At 42.9% G+C, this 15829-nt stretch overlaps 1 protein-coding gene across 3 annotated transcripts in view; it reads right to left on the minus strand.

Annotated features, from left to right (window-relative positions):
- Nucleotides 1-15829, minus strand: part of SEL1L2 (SEL1L2 adaptor subunit of SYVN1 ubiquitin ligase) — a 77031-nt gene that overhangs the window by 19349 nt on the left and 41853 nt on the right. For all 3 annotated transcript variants that reach the window (XM_069548425.1, XM_069548423.1, XM_069548424.1), the window contains 3 exons: nt 6401-6469; nt 4887-4964; nt 239-301 (listed from right to left, as the gene is read on the minus strand). In XM_069548425.1, coding sequence (XP_069404526.1) covers nt 239-301; nt 4887-4964; nt 6401-6469 — 210 coding nt within the window. The remainder of the gene's footprint in view (nt 1-238; nt 302-4886; nt 4965-6400; nt 6470-15829) is intronic.

Consider the following 15829-nt stretch of genomic DNA (forward strand, 5'->3'; position numbering starts at 1 on the left):
TCTAAATTTACTTAGAATCTATGATTCTAAGATATTAATTAGGGTTGTTATTCTTGTCATAAGCTTACTCTATGTCTCTGGCAAATATTTCACTGGATTATTTTATTTTGTATTATTAGATATGATACCTCCACGAACCAGGTAATAGAGACTAATTCCTTTAAATTAATCAATGGTCATGAATTTCACCCTAGTCAATTTCTGGAAACATGAAAGATGATAAAACTATTTAACTTACCACAGGAACTCCTTTCCCATAAAAGTAAAGAAGACCGAGCCCATGAAGACCAATTGCATTGCCCTAGAATGGATTTAAAAATCGAAGTAACGTCTTAGAAGAATTCATGATAAGGAACAATGCTGCAAAATCATTCACAAAATTTGAAACATTCACAATAGGAGCTGAATTAAGGCAGGTTAATGAGGCAGTTGGCATTATTCTGACCCTCTCTACTTTCTTTCACACTTTCATAGCCCCCTTCTGACCAGAAAAGAGGGAAATGACAGTCACATCTTTCCTCCAATCTTCTTTTTCTTACTTTTTTTCAAATTAGAGAATGATTGCCTTTTCTGCCATACAACAGTGTGAATCAGTTATAAGTATACTAATACCCCTCCCTCTTGAACCTCTGTCCCAATCTTTCATTCAACATTTCTTTAGGGATTGCTTGGTGTGACTCCACAAGAGGCATCGGGCAGAGGTAGGAGGTGAAAGTCAAAAGATTCTGAGACAGCACCTTCCATGTCTAAAGGCAGCCTGACAGATCCGTGGGCTCTGACCCACTAGGAGGGACCTCTTAATCGTGACAAATGTGGTGAGTCCTGCAGTGGAAACAGATGGATGGTGTTGTGGGCAGCCCAGAAGAGGGACACTCAACTGCCTGCAGGACCGAGCAGGCTGAGTCGTTAGAGGTGGTGACATTTGAGCTGCATCTTAAAGGATATGTGGGAGTTTTTCAGAAGGGAGAAGTCTATCTAAACACTTGTTACCTGCTTTGGGCAAAGGAGGTTGATGTAAGTGGCCAAATAACATTTTAGAGACTCTGTGGCTTTCAATCTAGCCATTGTGGATGGTAAAGCACTGTTGGCCTATGTTTTTTTAATTCAAATTTTACTGTTTATTAGGTTTATAGTATTTCCTCAGGAACTTAAGTTCTGATAGGAAACTCTCCAAATTTCTTTTTACTGCCTAAACATATTCATTTGTAATTATTTTTAATAATTTAATAATTGAAATGTAGTTATTGCAGATGCAGATAGAGTACTCCTCGGTGAGACAGAAATCACACGTAACTAGAGACGGCATAGTTCAACAACTATTTCAAGGTGCTAAACTTTGAACCTATCTCTATTCAAAGGGCCAGCTCGTGTAAGAACTCTTGAGGACAGTCTATGTGCATTTCAAACAGCTGGTATATGTCTACTGTCTTCTTCTCTCTTCTCCCCTGACTACGTCGACCTGTAGTGCCAGGAGTCTGGGGATGGTCTGCTCTGGGGGTAAAGCCTAGCGTGGGGCATGTGGTAGAGTATTGAATCTGCCTCCTTTTAGCCACCCTCATTTATTTACTTTTTATACCTTTTTATGTAGGCCATTTTCAGAGTCTTTACTAAATTTGTTACAATATTGCTTCTTTTGTTTCATGTTTTGTATTTTGGGCTTGGGGCTTGTGAGATCTTAGCTCTCTGACCAAAGATTGAACTTGCACCCTCTGCATTGCAAGGAGAATTCTTAACCACTGGACCACCAGAGAAGTCCCTATCTTCATTTAGATGTTGAGAGAAATGAGAGGGAAGGGAAATGAGAGGAAGGAAAAGGGAAGGAGGCAGAAAGAGAAAGGTTAGAGTACTGGGGACAAATTCCTTTCCATCTTTAAGAGAATCCCTGGGGAACCAGGGGCTCACTGGATGACTCACCAACCGTCTAAGGCCCAGAGTAATGGACATGAGTTTGAGCAAACTCTGGCAGACGGTGAAGGACAGGGAAGCCTGGTGTGCTGCAGTCCATGTGGTCACGGGTCACAAAGAGTCAGACATGACTTAGTGACCAATCAACAACAAAACCTGTTCAGAACGTTCAGATCAAGAGCGGCCAGCTCAGAGGGCCCCTGAGCCAAGTGGGTACTGTAAGACGTGCGTAAGCCAGGTTACGGGGGAGAGGTGGAGACTGAGGCGAACCAAGAGCAGCTGCATGTCTAAAGGCAGCGGCGCCTCCTCTGCTCCGCTGCGGCTCACTGTCCTCACGTGGAACGGCCACCTCATGTGCTCAGCTCTTCTCAGTTTCCAAGAAAAGCTGGACACCCAGATTTTGATATGAAATTTCCTAATTTTTAAAACTCCTTCCAAGCTGAAAAAAATATACGCGTAGGCAATCCCTCTCCCTATACGTAACTTCCACGTTAGGGCTCAGTGCTCTGGCTGAGATGAACTGACATGAACCTAGGGAGCAGATGCTCTTATTATGGAAATATTTGAGGAACTCCTGTGAGGAACGAAGACCACTGCCCTCCTCTCGGTGGAGAGACATGGCCTTCAGACACCAGGAGAGAGGGCGCAGCGTAGCAGCAGTGAAGTTCTAGCAGTACAGAGCGAACACAGGGCACTTTCAGAAGAGGGAGAGGATGAAGTGTGCCAGGGAGGCAGGGAAGGCTTTGTGGGGGAGAGAGGACAGTGCTTTGCACTGGGGATGGGTGTTCAGAATGATTCTGGGAAGGGAGAGGGGATGACAAAAGTGTGAAGGTGGAGCTGGGCCCGGTGTGTCCATAGTCGTGAGAGAGAAAACCAGAAGAATATGGTCCAACTTGGACCCAGCATCACATTGGATAACTGTTCATGTTTCTGAGTAAGATACAAGAAGTCAGAGAGTCCACAGCTTTGCATCGTGGTACTGATGTGACTTGGAAACAACTTTAAAAGCAGCAGTTAAAAAAAAAAAAAAAACAGTAAAAGATTATGGGGCTGCCCTGGTGGCTCAGTGGTGAAGAATCTGCCTGCCAGTGCGGGAGACATGGGTTCGATCCCTGGTCTCAGAAGATCCCATATGCCACAGGACAACTAAGCCTGCGTGCTGCCTCTACCAAAGCCCGTGTGCCCAAGAGTGCAGGAGCTGGCACTACTGAGCCCGCATGCTGCCACTACCAAAGCCCGTGTGCCCTGGAGCCCGTGCTCCACCGTAAGAGGAGCCACCACCATGAGAAGCTCCTGCACCGCGATGACAGAGCAGCCCCTGCTCACTGCGGCTAGAGAAAAGCCCGTGGGGCAACGAAGACCCAGCACAGCCAAGAGATGGTAATACTGAATTTTAAAAAAGAGAAGCGTACAAGTGTGCAGGAGTGGAGACAGAAGCTCTATACTTTGGTAGTGAGCCCAAGGGAGAAATCTAATAAATTGTCCTGGAGATGATAAGGGATTACATGGTCATATTTACCTGATGCCATTCAGAAGAATGACCTTAAATACAATGTTAGATTTCCTCCATAAAGAAGGGCAGCTCAGGCTTAGGACACGAGTAGCTCAGATCACAACTGGTTACATAGCCCTGAACAGCTTGGGCGCTGGGTTAATTTACGCACTCAGCTCCCTGGCGTTGTTCCTTTACACTGACAGGTCAGCACTATTTGCTGTTACATTACCCCGCCTCTTTTTTGGGTCTGCTCTCCTTGTCGTCCTAATCTAATGGTATTCTGGATGACTGTCTTGCTGAGCAGCAATTCCATATAAATTACAAGGGAGAGGAGCCGACTACCAGCCTTCTCAGTAATTTACGCCATAATAGCAGCAGTTCCGAGGTGCTAGTCATTTATAAATAGGCTCCTAAAGCAGCATGTGGGCTTTTAAAAAGCATGAACAGTTGAAAATATTCCCCATTTGAGCACATCTCTACTGCCAGTGTTGCAGTAAGATGGTGTAAGACAACAAAAGGGTTCTTATGCTGCAGGGATAGAAAGTTTATCAAGGCTGCTCTCCAATGTTAGGGTGGTGGGTGTTGCTATGAGGATGTCTTTTAGACACCAAAGGGGTTTAGGGGAGTCTGCTAAATTTCACCTGACAGATCCAGCCTCACTGAGCTTAGGAACCAAGGCAGGAACTTCAATGGCAGAAGCCATACTCTGAGATTCCTCTGTTTCCTCACAGATCCAATCCATTCTGCCTTGGATATGCTTTGAGATCCACTCTACCTAACGGGCCCCAGACTTAGAAAGATAATAGCTGACACACAGCGCGCACTATGCACGGGCACGGCTTCAAGTATTTTTAATACGAGGCACGTAACTATTGGCTCATCAAATCCTGAAACCAGCAATATGAGGCAAGTATTCTTATCTTCCCATTTTATAGAGAGGGAAATTGGGATGTGGAGGGGTTAAGTGGCCCATCTATGGTCACACAGCTAGTCAACTGAAGGACTGGCCTTCAGACCAGGGATTCTGTCTCCAGAGCTCTGCTCTCAGTCATCTCGCCCTGGCTCTTGGACAGCCTTCTGCCTGAGCCGGAGCCTTTGAGTAAGGTCAGAGGAGAGAAAACTGGGCATTTTTTGGTTATCTTTGTATTCAACTTACCGCAGTTACTGACGGAGTTTTCCCTTCCTCTGCCCTCATCTTTTTTGTTTCTTGAGCTAGATGGCCTCATGTACCACATGGTGGAGGGGACGCTGAGCTGTCTGGCCTGCAGCTAGGATGCCATCTTCCATTTACCAAGAAGGCGAGGTGGGTCTCTGCCTACCCCAACCTCCTATTTTATTGTCAGTGACGCTGTTCTTTACCAGGACCCTACACCCCTCCCAGGCCCATTAATCGGGCACAGGGCTTTAGAGTTAATGCTTCAGCCCCAGTCTGCATGTTAATACAGGCAAATGTTTCATGTGTCTACAGAATGGGCGGCGTACATACCTTACTAGCTGCCATAGAAAAGTATTTGAAAGCAGTAGCATTATTTTGTGGTGCTGCAGCATTCCCTTCTAAATACATCTACAAAAAAGCACACACACACAAATAAAAAGATGTAAAAACTAAAGGTTTCGAGGGCAATGAAAATGTTTTAGAATGACATCGAGGTGATGATGGCACAACACATTGAATGTAGTAAATGCTGCTGAAGCACACACTTTAAAATGGGCAATTTTATGTTATTTGAATTTCTCCTCGTTTTTAATAAAAGGAAAAATTAAGGATACAATCTAGTACACACACTCTAGAGTACCCTCACCTAAGGGTGAGAAAAGAATCCTGTTGGTATTTTTTTCATGTTTTATTGCATCTAAATTTACTCTATGTAGTACTTCTGGAAACTGGGCACTCATCCCCATGGTTACTGATACAGACTGGCTGTGGGAGCCAAGGGCAGTGTGCAGGGGAGTGAGTAGTCTTGTAAGGAGAGAAGGTGCCTCTCCAGAGGAACCTTCCACAAAGGCTCCTTCCGTCAGTCAGGGAGGAGCTGGTTCTTTGGTCAGTCTGGAGCTGGTTCTCATTCCGGGGACAGTGGGAGGAGGCACCACATTGGGTGGAGGTGTGTCCCAGGGTTTGATGTACAATTAGATCAGCTCTCCTGTTACACACCAGGGGTTCATGGGGAGGGCTCCGAGTTACTCTCAGCCAGGAGCCCTGGGCCACTGGTACTTTCAAAAACTGCTTTGGAGGAAGGGATAGTTAGGGAGTTTGGGACTGACGTGTACACGCTGCTGTATTTTAAATGGATAACCGACAAGGACAGAATGTATAGCACTTGGAACTCTGCTCAATGTTATGTGGCAGCCTGGATGGGAGGGAGGTTTGGAGGAGAATGGAGCCTGGTGGGCTACAGTCCATGGGGTTGCAAAGAGTCAGACGTGGCTGAGCGACTTCACTTCACTTCAAGCTGTGGCAAAAATAGCCATAATACTTTATGGGCTTCCCTGGTGGCTCAGAGGTTAAAGCGTCTGCCTGGAATGCGGGAGACCTGGATTCGATCCCTGGGTCGGGGAGATCCCCTGGAGAAGGAAATGGCAATCCACTCAAGTATTCTTGCCTGGAGAATCCCATGGACAGAGAAGCCTAGTAGGTTACAGTCCACAGGGTCGCAAAGAGTCGGACATGACTGAGCGACTTCACCTTACCTTACCTATAAATATGGCTGAGTCTCTTTGCTGTCCACCTGAAACTATCACAACATTGTTAATAGCTATGCTCCAATATAAAATTAAAAGTTAAAAAAGACTGCTTTTGGTACCCCAGATAAAGACCACTATTGCATGGGACTTCTTCCCAAACTGTCACCTCAAGAATACCACTGTCAGTTTGTAGCTGAAGGCCCTGCTTAGCTGCTTTCATGAAAAAGGCAAGCAGACCTATTACCCTACACTGGTTCAGTTAGCTGGTACTACTAGGTTTTAAGAAATGAAAACTATTGATCAAGATGAAGCTTGTACCTTTCCTATAAATGCCATAGCATTTGCGCTCCCAGCTTTTGCTGCCTTTAAGAAGTAGTACAATGCTTTCTGGAGAGAAAAGGAACAGTATTATTGACAGTCATAAACATACCCTGTAAAATAGCTTTTGCATTAAACTTTATTTCATTTGACATGCATTAAAAAACCTCTGTGAAATGCCTGCTTCGTTCAAGGCACTCACTACTCCAAGTGCTATTTCAATCATGAACCTGGAGAGTGGGAGATAAATATATATATATTTCATACATACAGTTTTAGAATGTGAGGGCTTGTTTTTCACATTTGGAAAGGCATCATGGGCATGTTGCTTTGGGGAGGAGAGATAAATCCCAGCTGTAGAACTAAATACTCCGTTATTTTTTAAAAACTACACTTGTATGTTGACAGTATGTAGTTACTGTGTAAGACAGTTTGTGTAACTGGCAGAATTAAATATACAGCATCCTAATGTTTACGGTGTAGAGGGAATGAGACCAGACACACCTGGTTGCCTTCTTGGTCCAGGTCTCTCTGCAGAGGTGAACCTCAGACCAATTCTTTCCAAAGAAAGTCAAAGGGGGCCAGGAAAACCTTCTGACTCTCTCCGGGTCATAACATTAAACGAAATGCTCAGTCTAAACGCATGGGAGGTCACCTGTCTCTTGCTGCCTCATTCCTCAGGTCTCCTCCTGATTTTCCCTAAGTTCTTGTCAGAGACTTTGTGGAGAATTAAGGAAATAAGTCCCAGGAATGAGAAATGAAGACATGCTCCAAAGTGTCTTAGTAGGACACAACTTTCCTCTCTTTAAAAAGCCTTGACTGACTGTAAGGGTCTGCAATTCATGGGCAAGGATCTGCCCCTTCCCAAAGAGAAGAGAATGCTTGAGGAAGAAAGGTAGGTAGTTCTTTTATATGTAAGTTTTCTCTAGAAATATTGGCAACTTATTTGAGAACTATACACATTATGTCCCAAGTCAGTCTGCCGCGGACATAAAGTAAATACAAAAGCCACCATCCTGGACCTCATCATGTCATGGATCCATCCACCCATCCTTCTCTTCTTCACGTATCCTTCCAAGATCTTGACTGATACCTGCCATACATATGGTAATATGTTAGGTATCACAGGTGATTGATAGATGAACAAAAACCACGGTTCCTACTTTGCTTCTTAGCAATACTGCTGTGAAAAAGTAGATATAAATAGCAATGACAATAAGTGAAAGGTAGAATAAAAGGGACACTAAAAAGAATTAGAGGGGTTTAGAACAACAGAAATTGTACCTAGTCCTTTTAAGTATTTTATAAGCTTTTTCTTCCTTCATCTTCAAAACTGCACTGTAAGGAAGGTATTACTAATATCTGAGCTATTTAGTGACAGTTGGAGTCAAGAAGCCGATACCGGCATCCTGCCAGCAGCCTAAATCCAATTCCCACGCATTCGGCACTCTGCCTTCATGGTTTAAAGAACGAGGGCTCAAATGATAAAAGTCACACAAAAGATGGGGAGGATTCACCACACAGGGGGCATCAGGAGCTGAGGGAACAACATGAGCAAAGCATGGAGTGGGAGTGTCCAAAGTGTGTCCAGGAAATAGTAGTTTCTTCTGTATGGCTGAAGTAGAGCACTCAAAAGCTAGGATGTGCTAAACTGTGATGGGGCAATATTATTAACAGGCTAAGGCCTTTTATTTTATTTGGTTTAGAAATAGAAACCAGTGGAGATTCATGAGCATGAGGGAGGGTTGAAACAAATGCTGCTGAAAATGTCTGGAATAATGTAGGTGTCAGTTGGATAGGAGAAAATTATAGCAATGTATGATTTACTATACCAATTACATATTGGTAAATAAATCAAATGTATGATAAAATGTATGATTTAATAATCACATTTATCAACGAACATCAATATAAAAATATTTCTTATGAATATCCCTGCTGAACCAAGACCCAAATATATCCATCGAGAACCATGATGCATGCAAGTCACAGTATCTCCAGCCTTGTTCCCTCATTCGTGGTCTCCTCCTCCGTGCTCTTGGGCACTCTGTCTTTCCCCATCATAGCATGCATCCACTGATTTAACTGTCTGCTTAATTTTCTGTTTCCCCCAATGTTGAATCCTCTGTACTTAGCACAGTATCTACTGTATATTAGGCAGTCAGAAAATGTTTCTGGGATGAATGAATGAGTGAGTGAATGAAAGAACTAATTTGTTAATCTCTAAAACAAAAGGACTGAATTTTAATCTTTATGGTCCCTTCCAGCTCTAAAATTATGATTTTATAAACTCATTTTCAAAGTGCAGTTTTAGAGTTTGGGCTCAAATATTTGGCATTGGAGAGTTATGCTCTGGGAAACTAGATTTAAACTGTTAAAAGAGAATAGCCCATTCCCCAGAAGCGAATAAGAATCTTGGAGTTTTTCCCCATCCTTCAATATAATGAGTCCATAAAGACCAAAAATGGAGGATCTAATTTCTCCTTCCACTTTCCTTGGTTACTTGGCATCTCAGTTCTCTTTAATTTCTCTTTACATTAACTTGCCTTTAATGTTGGGCTTCCCAGGTAGCTCAGTGGTAAAGAATATGCCTGCCAATGCAGGAGATGCATGTTTGATCCCTGGGTGGAGAAGATCTCCTGGGGAAGGAAATGGCAACCCACTCAAGTATTCTTGCCTGGAAAATGTCATGGACAGAGGAGCCTGGCAGGCTACAGTCCATAGGGCTTCAAAGAGTCAGACATGACTGAGTTCACATGCCTTTAAAGCCACGGTTTCAACTGCATAAACATTTACTAAACACTCTGTGAAAGTATCATGCAAGCTGCTTCAGCGGCCATGCACGGGCCAACCTGCATTCTTGCTTTTAGAGTCAAGTATTCATCCATCCGTTCATCTATCCATCTGCTGTGTTCTGTTTATTTCTGTTCCCCCCAAATCCATATGTTGAAAACCTACTACCCAACATGATGGTATTAGGAAGTGAAGTTTCTGAGAGGTGATTGGGAGAGTCCTCATGAATGGGATTAGTGCCCTTGAAAAAGGCCCCAGAGAGCTAGCTTGACCCTTCTGCTAGGCAGGGATACAAGGAAAATCCTACAGATTGTAAGAGGGCCCTCACCCAAACATGGTGGCACCCTGATCTCAGACTTCCAGCCTCCAAAACTGTGAGAAAATAAAGTTCCATTGTGCATAAGCCACCAAGTACTCAGTATTTTTGTTATAATTGTTCAAACAAAAACAGGATCCATCCATCCTTCCTTCCTTCATATATTTACTGAGCACCTACCATCATATTTTACTGGTTATAACATGTATACCCCCATCTCTCATTTTAATCAGGACATTTTTTACTATCAATGGCATCATATAATTTATATTGGCAGTGTTTTCTCTTGCTCAGTAAGACATAATGTATCTTATAACTGATGGTGTCTTAGGATGAAATATAGTGTGTCTTAGGCATTATGCTAAGTGAAGTTTTATTATTTGAATGCACATCTCTCTCTTTTTTTTAACCTGAACATGATTTTTCATTGGTTCTAAGAAAATCCCTAGTTTAATCAGTTTGCAATGTTTCCTCTAGCATGAAACGCCAAGAAAATGTATTGTTCAAAAACATTTGGGAATACTTCTTTTATCTCAGGCTCTGTAAATCACTCTTAAAAGGGATAGCATTAGCTCTTTTCTTTTTCATGGATGGCAGAGTGGATAAAGCAGTTGCCTTTACATATTTGATATTATTTCTCTGCTGGTTATAACTTAATTAACTCAATTATGCCTTATCCACTTTAATAACATGCACCAAAACACCCAGCTTTTCCTAATCCAATTCATCCTGGGCCTGTATATATTTAGAAAAGCAAATAACGTTAAAATGTATGTATACAAATTCAAGACAATGTAATCAAGACTTGCACATACAATACTTTCCAATAATTAAGAATCTTGTGGGGAGAAGGTGAAAATGTTGCCTATAGTGACAACTCATAAGAGAAATTAATTCAATCAAACAATGAGGAGGGTGAAAACATCAAGCTAGTCATTTCTAAGTATTTTGATTTTTAATTTGCTGGACAGTGCCGGGACAGGACTGGGAAAGGTCAGTTTTCATTCCAATGCCAGAGAAAAGCAGTGCCAAAGAATGTTCAAACTACGGCACAGTTGCATTCATCTCACACGCTAGCAAAGTAATGCTCAAAATTGTTCAAGCCAGGCTTCAACAGTACATGAACTGAGATCTTCCAGATGTTCAAGCTGGATTTAGAAAAGGTAGAGGAACCAGAGATCAAATTGCCAACATCAGTCGGATCATAGAAAAAGAATTCCAGAAAAACATCTACTTCTGCTTCATTTACTATGCTAAAGCCTTTGACTGTGTAGATTACAACAAACTGTGGAAAATTCTTATAGAGATGGGAACCAGACCATCTCACTTGCCTCCTGCGAAACTTGTATGCAGGTCAAGAAGAAACAGTTAGAATCAGACACGGAACAACAAACTGGTTCCAAATTGGAAAAAGGAGTAAGTCTCAAGGCTCTATATTGTCACCCTGCTTATTTAATTTATATGCAGAGTACATCATGTGAAATGCTGGGCTGGGTGAAGCATAAGCTGGAATCAAGATTGCCGGGAGAAATATCAATAACCTCAGATATGCAGATGACACCACCCTTATGGCAGAAAGCGAAGAGGAACTAAAGAGCCTCTTGATGAAGTTGAAAGAGGAGAGTGAAAAAGCTGGCTTAAAACCCAGCATTCAAAAAATTAAGATCATGGCATCTGGTCCTATCACTTCATGGAAAATAGATGGGGAAACAATGGAAACAGTGAGAGACTTTATTTCTGGGAGCTCCAAAATCACTGCAGATGCCAACTGCAGCCATGAAATTAAAAGATGTTTGCTCCTTGGAAGGAAAGCTATGACCAACCTGGACATCATATTAAGAAGCAGAGACATTACTTTTCCAACAAAGGTCCATCTAGTCAAAGCTATGGTTTTTCCAGTGGTCATGTATGGATGTGAGAATTGGACCATAAAGAAGGATGAGTGCCAAGAACTGATGCTTTTGAACTGTGGTGTTGGAGAAGGCTCTTGAGAGTCCCTTGGGCTGCAAGGAGATCCAACCAGTCTATCCTAAAGGAGATCAGTCCTGGGTGTTCATTGGAGGGACTGATGTTGAAGCTGAAACTCCAATACTTTGGCCACCTGATGCGAAGAGGTGACTCATTGGAAAAGACCCTGATGCTGGGAAAGATTGAGAGAAGGAGGAGAAGGAGACGACAGAGGATGAGATGGTTGAATGGCATCAACGACTCAATGGACATGGGTTTGGGTGGACTCTGGGAGTGGGTGATGGACAGGGAGGCCTGGCATGCTGCAGTTCACGGGGTCGCAAAGAGTTGGACATGACTGAGTGACTGAACTGAATTGATGCTGAAGCTGAAACTCCAATACTTTGGCCACCTGATGCAAAGAGCCAACTGATTAGAAAAGATCCTGATGCTGGGAAAGACTGAAGGCAGGGGGAGAAGGAGATGACAGAGGATGAAATGGTTGGATGGCATCACCAACTTGATAGACATGAGTTTGAGCAAGCTACAAGAAATGGAGAAGGACAGGGAAGGCTGGCGTGCTGCAGTCCCTGGGGTTGCAAAGAGTCAGGCATGACTGAGTGACTGAACAACAACAACCAGGCATCAATATATTTATAAAGAACCTCCCAATAATTTTCTTTAGTGGACTAAAATATTAGCATACTCGCTCAAGTGGCTGAGAAATAACATCTAATTCTTAGGATGCTATCATTTATTTATTCAGTAGACAGTAAGTACCTAGTACGTCAGTTCAGTTCAGTCGCTCAGTCGTGTCCAACTCTTTGCGACCCCATGAATCGCAGCACGCCAGGCCTCCCTGTCCTTCACCATCTCCCGGAGTTCACTCAGACTCACGTCCATCTAGTTAGTGATGCCATCCAGCCATCTCATCCTCTGTCATCCCCTTCTCCTCCTGCCCCCAATCCCTCCCAGCATAAGCGTCTTTTCCAATGAGTCAACTCGTCGCATGAGGTGGCTAAAGTACTGGAGCTTCAGCATCAGCATCATTCCTTCCAAAGAAATCCCAGGGCTGATCTCCTTCAGAATGGACTGGTTGGATCTCCTTGCAGTCCAAGGGACTCTCAAGAGTCTTCTCCAACACCACAGTTCAAAAGCATCAATTTTTCTGCACTCAGCCTTCTTCACAGTCCAACGCTCACATCCATACATGACTACTGTAAAAACCATAGCCTTGACTAGACAGACCTTAGTCGGCAAAGTAATGTCACTGCTTTTGGATGTGCTGTCTAGGTTCGTCATAACTTTTCTTTCAAGGAGTAAGCGTCTTTTAATTTCATGGCTGCAGTCACCATCTGCAGTGATTTTGGAGCCCAAAAGATAAAGTCTGACACTTTCCACAGTTTCCCCATCTATTTCCCATGAAGTGATGGGACCGGATGCCATGATCTTCGTTTTCTGAATGTTGAGCTTTGAGCCAACTTTTTCCACTCTCCTCTTTCACTTTCATCAAGAGGCTTTTTAGTTCCTCTTCACTTTCTGCCATAAGGGTGGTGTCATCTGCATATCTGAGGTTCTTGATATTTCTCCTGGCAATCTTAATTCCAGCTTGTGTTTCTTTCAGTCCAGCATTTCTCATGATGTACTCTGCATAGAAGTTAAATAAGCAGGGTGACAATATACAGCCTTGACATACTCCTTTTCCTATTTGGAACCAGTCTGTTGTTCCATGTCCAGTTCTAGCTGTTGCTTCCTGACCTGCATACAGGTTTCTCAAGAGGCAGGTCAGGTGGTCTGGTATTCCCATCTCTCTCAGAATTTTCCACAGTTTATTGTGATCCACACAGTCAAGGGTTTTGGCATAGTCATTAAAGCAGAAGTAGATGTTTTTCTGGAACTCTCTTGCTTTTTCCATGATCCAGCGGATGTTGGCAATTTGATCTCTGGTTCCTCTGCCTTTTCTAAAACCAGCTTGAACATCGGGAAGTTCACGGTTCACATATTGCTGAAGCCTGGCTTGGAGAATTTTGAGCATTACTTTACTAGCATGTGAGATGAGTGCAATTGTGTGGTAGTTTGAGCATTCTTTGGCATTGCCTTTCTTTTGGGATTGGAATGAAAACTGACCTTTTCCAGTCCTGTGGCCACTGCTGAGTTTTCCAAATTTGTTGGCCTATTGAGTGCAGCACTTTCACAGCATCCTCTTTCAGGATTTGAAATAGCTCTACTGGAATTCCATCACCTCCACTAGCTTTGTTTGTAGTGATGCTTTCTAAGGCCCACTTGACTTCATATTCCAGGATGTCTGACTCTAGGTGAGTGATCACACCATCGTGATTATCTGGGTTGTGAAGATCTTTTTTGTACAGTTCTTCCATGTATTCTTGCCACCTCTTCTTAATATCTTCTGCTTCTGTTAGGTCCAGACCACTTCTGTCCTTTATCAAGCTCATCTTTGCATGAAATGTTCCCTTGGTATTTTTAATTTTCTTGAAGAGATCTCTAGTCTTTCCCATTCTGTTGTTTTCCTCTATTTCTTTGCATTGATCGCTGAAGAAGGCTTCTTATCTCTTCTTGCTATTCTTTGGAACTCTGCTTTCATATGCTTATATCTTTCCTTTTCTCCTTTGCTTTTCGCCTCTCTTCTTTACACAGCTATTTGTAAGGCCTCCCCAGACAGCCCATTTTGCTTTTTTGCATTTCTTTTCCATGGGGATGGTCTTGATTCCTGTCTCCTGTACAATGTCACGAACCTCATTCCATAGTTCATCAGGCACTTTATTTATCAGATCTAGGCCCTTAAATCTATTTCTCACTTTTATGTATAATCATAAGGGGTTTGATTGAGGTCATACCTGAATGGTCTAGTGGTTTTCCCTACTTTCTTCAATTTGAGTCTGAATTTGGTAATAAGGAGTTCATGATCTGAGCCACAGTCAGCTCCTGGTCTTGTTTTTGTTGACTGTATAGAGCTTCTCCATCTTTGGCTGCAAAGAATATAATCAGTCTGATTTCAGTGTTGACCATCTGGTGATGTCCATGTGTAGAGTCTTCTCTTGTGTTGTTGGAAGAGGGTGTTTGCTATGACCAGTGCATTTTTTTGGCAAAACTCTATTAGTCTTTGCCCTGCTTCTTTCTGCATTCCAAGGCCAAATTTGCCTGTTACTCCAGGTGTTTCTTGACTTCCTGCTTTTGCATTCCAGTCCCCTATAATGAAAAGGACATCTTTTTTGAGTGTTAGTTCTAAGAGGTCTTGTAGGTCTTCATTGAACCATTCAACTTCAGCTTCTTCAGCATTACTGGTTGGGGCATAGACTTGGATTACCGTGATATTGAATGGTTTGCCTTGGAGACGAACAGAGATCATTCTGTCATTTTTGAGATTGCACCCAAGTACTGCATTTTGGAATCTTTTGTTGACCATGATGGCTACTCCGTTTTTTCTGAGGGATTCCTGCCCGCAGTGGTAGATATAATGGTCATCTGAGTTAAATTCACCCATTCCAGTCCATTTTAGTTCGCTGACTCCTAGAATGTCGACGTTCACTCTTGCCATCTCTTGTTTGACCACTTCCAATTTGCCTTGATTCATGGACTTGACATTCCAGGTTCCTATGCAATATTGCTCTTTATAGCATCGGACCTTGCTTTTAATCTAAGTACAGGACACACATTTTGAATAAGATGGATAAGAATTTACATTGCACTGCAGGAAGACAGTTAACAAGCCAAGATCAGTAAAATACAAGGAATGAGAGGGGCTAGAGAAAAATAAACACAGCATGATAAGATAAGTGATTAAAAAAAAAAGGTAGAATTGATCAAGAAAATCCTCTCTGAGGAAGTAAGATTTTAAGGATAAGAAGCTAGCCATGGGGAGATCTCCCCACTCCTCTCTGCATATCTCACACTATTCCGAGTTGATTTTGGTGCAGGGCTTCCCTGGTTGCTCAGACGTTAAAGCATCTGCCCGCAATGCGGGAGACCTGGGTTTGATCCCTAGGTTGGGAATATCCCCTGCAGAAGGAAATGGCAACCCACTCCAGTATTCTTGCCTGGTGAATCCCATGGATGGAAGAGCCTGGTGGGCTACAGTCCACAGGGTTGCAAAGAGTCAGACATGACTGAGTGACTTCACTTTACTTCAAGCTGTGGCAAGTTGCAAAAATAGCCATAATACTTTGCAGGTCTGCCTGTTAAGAGAAGTTCTTTTTCCTATTCTTTCAATGCTGGCTGGCCTTGTGACTTACTTTGGCCAAAAGAATATGGCAGAATTGATTCTGTCGTTTCTGACCCTAGGCCTCAGGAGACTTTCACTACTGCATTTGTAAAACATTTGACTGCCATGTAAAAGGAGTGGGCCTGCTAGCTGG

The sequence above is a fragment of the Ovis canadensis genome, chromosome 13 (assembly GCF_042477335.2).
Source record: "Ovis canadensis isolate MfBH-ARS-UI-01 breed Bighorn chromosome 13, ARS-UI_OviCan_v2, whole genome shotgun sequence".
Lineage (NCBI taxonomy): Eukaryota > Metazoa > Chordata > Mammalia > Artiodactyla > Bovidae > Ovis > Ovis canadensis.